Source organism: Phytophthora infestans, genomic scaffold, assembly GCF_000142945.1.
Source record: "Phytophthora infestans T30-4 supercont1.32 genomic scaffold, whole genome shotgun sequence".
NCBI lineage: Eukaryota > Oomycota > Peronosporomycetes > Peronosporales > Peronosporaceae > Phytophthora > Phytophthora infestans.
Window position 1 is genome coordinate 1,428,120 of NW_003303727.1, and position 7,763 is coordinate 1,435,882.

The following is a 7,763-nucleotide window of genomic DNA, read 5'->3' on the forward strand; positions in this document are numbered from 1 at the left end:
CAAGGTCCAGTTTGTCCCGATGCAAGGGCAGAACTGGGGTCTTCGGGTTCGCCCGAACGATCGCTTACTATCCTACTAGACGTATTGTTGTGGGAACGTCCTAACTACATTTGAAGCTAGAGTTCACGTGGGAATTCCAACACCACACTTTACTCTAGGGCCTTGGCACCACCTTCCCCCCTTTCACATGATGACACAGGATGCAGGTCATCAAGAACCGGTCCACATATTGGCGAAGCTGTGGTACTTGAACCCTATGTTACCCACCCGGAGAATGCTCTTCGGCACTACCACTGTCGAAGCCCATACGGCGCGACGACCTTCGGTGTTGGGATCGGCTGGTGTGGCAGACCCGCACACACACTGGACAGAGCTGGTGTCCACCAACCGAGTCAGAGGAGTCCGGGCCCTGGACCCCAAGTCGCTTAAAGCGATGAACAAGGTTCAGACCCGACTTGCGGCGGCAGTGACGTGGCCGTTCGTTGCCCACGTCGTGATGTCTCGATGATGACATCAGAGGCACTCGAGACCTTGTGTGACACTGGATTATCCACACAGGAAGCATGGCCAATACCTTCCTCTTTAGGTATAGTCTGGGCAACTGCGTGTGGTACTGTGTTACCCACATAGGAAGCGCATCCAGCGTCTTCCTCTTCAGTTAAGGTCTGGGCGACTGTGTGGTCCTAAGTTATCCAAATGGGTAGCGCTAATAGACATTACCACTGTCGAAGCCCGTACGGCGCGACGACCTTCGGCGTTGGGCGCTGCTGGTGTAGCAGGTCCACACGCCGGGCAAAAGACCCATGCCCGTGGTATTGTCGCAGCGGAGCATGGTCTTACTGTACGCATAGCTGTCGGCATGTTGACAGCTCCGTGACGCTTCTGCGTCCTGACGGTGTGTATCAGACGCCCAAGTCATGACGGAGGTGGAAACATGACTCACCAATGCTCCGCCATAGACCGGGACTGACAGGCCCTTCTCAGCCTTACACACCAAAGTCCGCGCTGTGTCATGTTCGGCGCAGCCATGGTTTTCATGGCGAGAACTGCGAGCGCCACCGCGGTGCGCGAGTTCATCGAACCCAAACATTCAGGTCCGTTGAGGACCACTGGTACTTCTTTTACCGTACCAAAGGCTAGTCAATCAAGGACCAGCCCACGCCCGACACTCTGACATTGAGTGCAGTCGAGTGTCGCTATGCCAAGCGACGTTCCGGCGGCATATCAACTCATCAAACGCTCAAGGGGTACCGTACCGAGTGTACTACCAGCAGCCCATCACTGCTCTTCACCATTTTGAGAAAGCCACGTCTCTCTGGGCTAAGTCCAGTGGTGTGCTCAACCTGCACACCCACCACGAAGACTTAGCGCTCTTCAGTAGGGCATACTGCCTCTACTGGAGGCCAGGGAGCCTTCGTTCACCTGGCCATGGCCTGCGCCACGGGACCTTGGGTCCACGGGCTGTCTTCTTTCCGGGGACTGGCGGGGGACATACACGCTGATAGTGTCCATGTCCGCCGCATCTTTAGCAGCGGACCAAGCTTTCGTTCGAGCTTAAGTCGTCCATGGACTCCGGCTCGCTGTACGCACCGGTATCATTGGGCTGCGTGACAGCAGGAGCAACATCGTCATTGCTGTGATGCTCCGCCTCCCGAGGAACACACCCTCATCGTGGCGATGTTCCTCTTCCCGAGGAGTACCAGCCTGCTTGTGGCTGTGCTCTTCTTGGAGGGCGAATCGAATCACTTTCTCCATAGTTATCGCTTGCACCCGGAATAGCTGGGTGCGAGCAGGCCCGACCTTCAGGCCGTCCATGAAGACTGTTGTCTTGATATCTTCGGGCAGAGGATTCCCTGCCAGAGATGCCACCAAGGTGCGCATCTCTTGCACGTACTCATGCAGCTCACATTTACCTTGCTTACACGCGAGAGAGCGTGAGCGCTGGCGGAACACGTTGTTCGCCGGCAGGAACGCGGCTCGAAGCAGTTCACACAGCTGATCCCAGGATGTAAAACATCCAGGAGATGTCGTCTCCCTGGTGTATGCCCAGTGCTTGACACGTCCACAAAGGTTCGAAATGGAAAACGTCACCCTTAGTGACTCGTCCGAGATGAGAACCGCCTTGATGGCGATCTCCACCTCACGGACCCAGAACTGAAGGTTATTTCCTTCCTTCCCCTCAAACGCGGGGACCTCCAACCATACCGGCTTATGTCTAGTTGCCTGGGGAGCGGCCATCGAGGCCTCCGAACACCCGCGGACGTGAGCGATGAGACCACGCTTGTAGGTCTCAAACACAGCCACGCGTTCGTGCTGTTCGGCAGGCGTCGCCGCCGCCAAGCTGCAAAGAACATCTTGTCCAAAAATGTTTCCCATTTTCCGAACGAACTCTGGTACTGTGAGTCGTTCAAGCGAGAAAACTCGCTTCGGTCCATCGTGGCTCAAACGTAGAGCGCACAGATGATTCAGGTAGCTCAATCTACACACGAAGGTGTAGGATTGACTACGAGTGCTACCAAGTGTGATGGAGTCACACAGCACCTTGCACAGAGGAAGTGCAAAAGGGAATCTACTACCCGAGTGAACATTAGTCCACGTGTATCCGGCCTCAGTGGGAACGATCTGCTACTAAGAAGACTGATGTATTTATAAGTAAGCTTAGCATGGGTTCTTTACAAACTAGACGTTACGCTAAGCATTCATGCCCCAGCACCTGGTACCGTGTACCAGGTGTCCGCAAGAGTGACGGGTCACTCTTTGTGTAGCTTGGTGTACACTAGGCCACAGGCTAAAAAAGTGAATTTTTCGTCAGTTATGTGCATGTACCTTATATAGCAGTATTTGCTCACGATACAACGCTATCTGGCGCAAACAATACAGTTTCAAATTTAAAACGCCTTAATAATTCTAAGCTGCGATATTTTCGCATATAGCTCAATCACTTTTAATATAACTAGGCTGCAGCTGTAATATTCAAGTATACATAACAGCGTGGTATCATTGGCAAAAATATGTATCTGAACTAGTGCGACATCGTATTATCTATAATATATCTGGTTTTCGCGAAATCCTGGCCATTTAATTTGGAAAAAAGTCAAAGCACAGAGAGGAAGCTCAGATTCACTTGTCAATTACCAAGATGCCCAGTACAGCCAGCCAAGTGTTCGACCGCCTCAACCGACAGTGGGAGGACGAGACCTCCAACCTCATTGGCAAGTTGGAAAGTGAGGAAGATGAAGTGTCTCGCTGCTGTATTTGCACTTGTAGAGTACCTGATATTGTACTGGCGAGATGAAATGCAACACCAAACATTGCCCCTTCACAACTTCTCACCCAATTACCCAATTTATATGGGCTTTTTTTTGTTGGAAAGATAATGATTTCTTCTCTTAAGTAGTCATAATCATCCTTGAATATCTGCTCAAATTCACATGCTACACTTAATCGAAAAGTGCGTGTCTTTCGTTCCGCCCAAAAAATCGAGGCTATGTTCTTGACATACGGCATCAGATGTTTTGGTCCTTACAAACTTTAGTATTACAATCAACAATGCCCTTTATACTCATTTCTATGCACATTTGATCCTAGGAAGTGGGGCTGTCGGCGATGCGTTTAACACTGCATGCAGCAATCCCTACGCTGCTCCTGTAGCTAAAACCAACTTCTGCAGATGCGTTGCATTCCAAGCTGCATTCTGGCGTAAAGCTTGTCACTTTAGGCTTCTTTGTTTATTAAATATCGCAAGAAATGTTCTGTGCATGCATGATCAGCATCAATTTCCCGCAGACGTTTGAGCTTCCACCGTTTTAATAAAAGACAAGAAAGTCAAACAACGTGTGTTTGTCTGTGATCTCTGTGCTACCCTGTTTCCATTGCGGGTCTGCCGGCATTAATCCGATAATTACTTTTGTATTTATGAGCAAAACAAAAAAATGGTGGTGCATTTCATCTCGCCAGTACAATAGTGTACCGGTATTGATAACAAAGAGTAATTCATAACTAAGGTATCGGGTGTCGTTGAAATAGACCGACTCTTGGGTAGAAGCCTCCATAATTTAATTTTTGGGTCACAAATGTAGCCAACTGTATTTCATAGGATCGTACTTATACCAGAAGTAGCATGAGATGCGAAAATACTAAAAACAGCAGGGTAAATGCAAAAAAACAAGCATGTGCTTTTCCAAGAATCATGTTTTCCGGGATAAGGCATGGAATTCGCATAAAATTAGATTTTATGCGAAATCAAGCACCATACGCTAAGACACACTTTTTGAGACTGTTATCTACTGGATTGTACCCCGTTACATAACTCTCTGACGCAGGACAGCTACGCTTGTAAATTCCATTCCTACCGCAAGCCGCGTGTCGGCATATGAACTCATAAAATTGGACGGGTAGCTTTTAAGTGATAGACCGACGTGGTCTTTCTCAGCGATTTAAAAACCACCACTTTAGTCTGCTGCTGAACCGCTCTGTGGGCCACCTGCTCGAATTTTTCATAACATTGGTACACCTGTAGATAGAAAAATTGCAGTATGTCTTTCCAAAATTGACGTATCACTTGCATATTTTGCTTTTATCGGTCAGTAATGGGAAATTGCTTATCGACCAGCTCCTATGAAATTTGCTAGTCAGTACAGTACCTTTAAACGCATACAGAAATGTACCGCTTATTACTAAAATATCTCTCGCTGACAAAAGATATATTTAGTTCCTAAAAACACAGAATTCTAATCGCGATAATAAACATATAGCACTGAGTCATTTCGGAAATTCACACATCGTTATTCTCCGAGTTTCATTCGCTAAAAATGAAAAGAAGCGCTTTACGACCAACACCGATGGCCGCCGCCTCTCATTTAGGAATTCCTAGAAACCTCGTCGGCGACTGAGCTCATCTACATGACCTGGCGTCCTTTTGAAGTATACCGGTAGTAGTAATTGAGCTGGTCTGCTTTCAGACGGCAAAGAATATTGTCTGTATTATTAATACATGTACATGTTTTAATAATACAGTACATGTATTAATAGAAGAATTTCCCCTTGCGGTGCGGCAGACTCTGCTTGGTTGCCCATCAATGGTCGCTTGAACTTATCTGCTCAGATGTGTTTCAGATTGACATGTTTCAGTCCTTTAGATTTCGGGGATAACAATTTATAAAGGTGTTGCAACACGCGTTTGTATCGAATAATGGTGATTGCGTCTTTTGGTTACACGATATGGCAGGTTTCCGAACGTCTCAGCCAAATCGTTGCAAGCTGAAGTAAATCAAGTTCGACACGTTGCAAATTCGTACAAAACACGCGCAAAGCGAGCTTAACAACGACCTTGTCAAGGGAAACGCATACAGTACTTTAGTTGATTCGTCTCAACTTCAAGTACACACGGCACGAGCGGTACCAGGTAGACTGCACGTGTATTGCAGTTCATTTTACAACTTACTTCGAAGTACGGAAGTCACTTTCCAAGTTCAAGACCACTCGATCTTCGCAGCCTTTTATAAAACCAACCATGAAGGTGATTCCGAGCATTTTGGCCCTCGGCGCCTTTGTCGTCTTCAGCACGGAGACAGCTTGTGCTCAAGATGCCGTTGAAGCTGCGCCTGGTACTGAGCTGTTCGAGCAATACCGCCCAGTTTACCACTTCACCCCTCGCGAGAAGTGGATGAACGACCCGTGCGCGCCGTACTACGATGAAGCCACCGGTTTGTATCACATGTTCTACCAGTCGAACCCGAACTCGACAGTATGGGGCAACATGACGTGGGGCCATGCCGTGTCGAAGGACCAAGTGACCTGGGAGGACTACCCAGATGCGCTTCACCCGTTCGAGGATAAATGGGACAACCTCGGCGTGTTTTCGGGTTTCGCGATGAACAATGCTATTGACGGCAAGCACACAGTATTCTACACGGGTGTCACTGCTCTCCCTATTTCATGGAAGAAAGAATATCTTTTCGGTGAGCACGTCGTGTACGCGACTACAGACGACGGCGGCAAGACCTGGCAGAAGGGCGGCGAACCTTTGATCGAGCTACCCCCGCAGGGTCTAAACGTGACCGGTTGGCGTGACCCGATGCCTTTCCATTCCAAGTCCTTGGATGCTCGCTTTGGCTATGACGCCTCTAAGGGCAGCAACTACATCCTTGTCGCTGGTGGCATCCACAACGTCGGTCCGCGTATTTTCCTTTATCACGCGGAGGACTACGTGAACTGGGAGTACAAGGGCTACCTTCTATCACAGGAGAAAAACACGACATTCTCTCCCTACAGCGCCAACTGGGGCTACAACTTCGAGACCACCATTTACCGCGAAATGACAGATGAGGATGGTGAGCTCCACAACGTGATGCTGTTTGCTGCTGAAGGTGATCCAAATCGGTACCCGATGTGGGCCACGGGCTCGTTCTCCGGTGGCGGCTGTGGCGTGGAGGTCGACCCTGAGGCGGGTCTGTTTACTCCTCTGATGGTCGGTGTGTCGGATCGCAGTGACTGGTACGCCAACAGCATCTACACAGACGAGGACGGTAAGAATGTACTGATCGGTTGGATCACCGAGGACAACAACTTCACCACGGGACAGCCCCAGGGCTGGGACGGCATTTTGTCAGTGCCCCGCGAGGTGGGGATCACCATTGTGCGCGATATCTATGACGTCGACGAGCACCTGGTCGGCAAGGGCGACTGGATCGTGTCCGACTCAAAGGACGTATCGTGTGCCGACGGATCGACAAAGCAGAGCAAGACCATCAAGACGCTCGGTGTTAAGCCACTGAGTGACCTGCAGTTGCTCCGTAACGTAGACGCACTCGAGCAGGTGGCCAGCGTGTCCGTGAATGGATCATCGCAGGTGCTGAACTCGACGGGTGCTTCATTCGAGCTGATTGCTGAAGTTTCGGACTTTGAACGCGGCAGCAAGGTTGGCTTTGAGGTTCGCCGTAGCTCGGCTGGCGATGAGGTGACGACTATCTTTTACGACGACGCGGAGAAAAAGGTGACCATTGACCGCTCCAAGAGTTCGACAGCTGAATGCGCTGTGTTCAAGGACAACGGCGTGAAGCCGATTTCGGACTCTGTGTGGGGCTTCTTCTATCTGTACGACCTGTTCACGGGTGCTTCGCAGAACGAGGTGTGCGAAGCTACCCGAGAAAAGCTGAGCTTCCACGTGTTCGTGGATGTGTCTAGCGTGGAGGTGTTTGTGAACGGCCGCTTCTCGCTGTCGGCTCGCGTGTACCCGTGTGCCAGCCAGACGAAGTCGGACGGCATTGCTCTGACGGCTTCCGCTAACGCAACATTCGAAAACGTGCAGGTCTGGACGGAGCCTAAGCACGCCTGGGCTGAGACCCGCACAGTGCCCACTTTTTAAGAGGCTGGAGAGCTAACGATGCTTAGATAAAGCGAAATTTCAGCTGTAGTATTGCATTGGACCCAATGTTTTTTCTCGCTTAATACAGTACTACAGTACTACAGTACTATGTACTTGTAAATAATATTAATACTACGTAGTAGTTCAAACTTCAGAATGTGCATGTCTGTATGATCAAGAGGGCTGCTATAGCAGTAGCTGCTTCTGTATTAGTAGTACTGTACAATGCAGTTGAAATACCGTAGTTTTATTGTGCTTTGCGAGGAAATTCTACAGTAACGTTTCACAGATAGATAAGTTCGCATTTGTAGAAAACCAGTTCATTGCTAAGTACGCATGCGAGTCAATGATAGGTGCTGATTGGATTGTAAAAAAGTAAATACTCTCCATTCAAAAT

At 49.3% G+C, this 7,763-nt stretch overlaps 1 protein-coding gene across 1 annotated transcript; it reads left to right on the forward strand.

The window, feature by feature from the left end:
- Positions 1–5,512: 5,512 nt before the first annotated feature.
- On the forward strand, positions 5,513–7,366 carry PITG_14237 (glycoside hydrolase, putative; the record flags this gene model as incomplete). Its single annotated transcript, XM_002899285.1, has 1 exon — positions 5,513–7,366. One exon carries the CDS (start codon positions 5,513–5,515, stop codon positions 7,364–7,366), a length of 1,854 nt encoding a protein of 617 aa, XP_002899331.1.
- Positions 7,367–7,763: the final 397 nt, after the last annotated feature.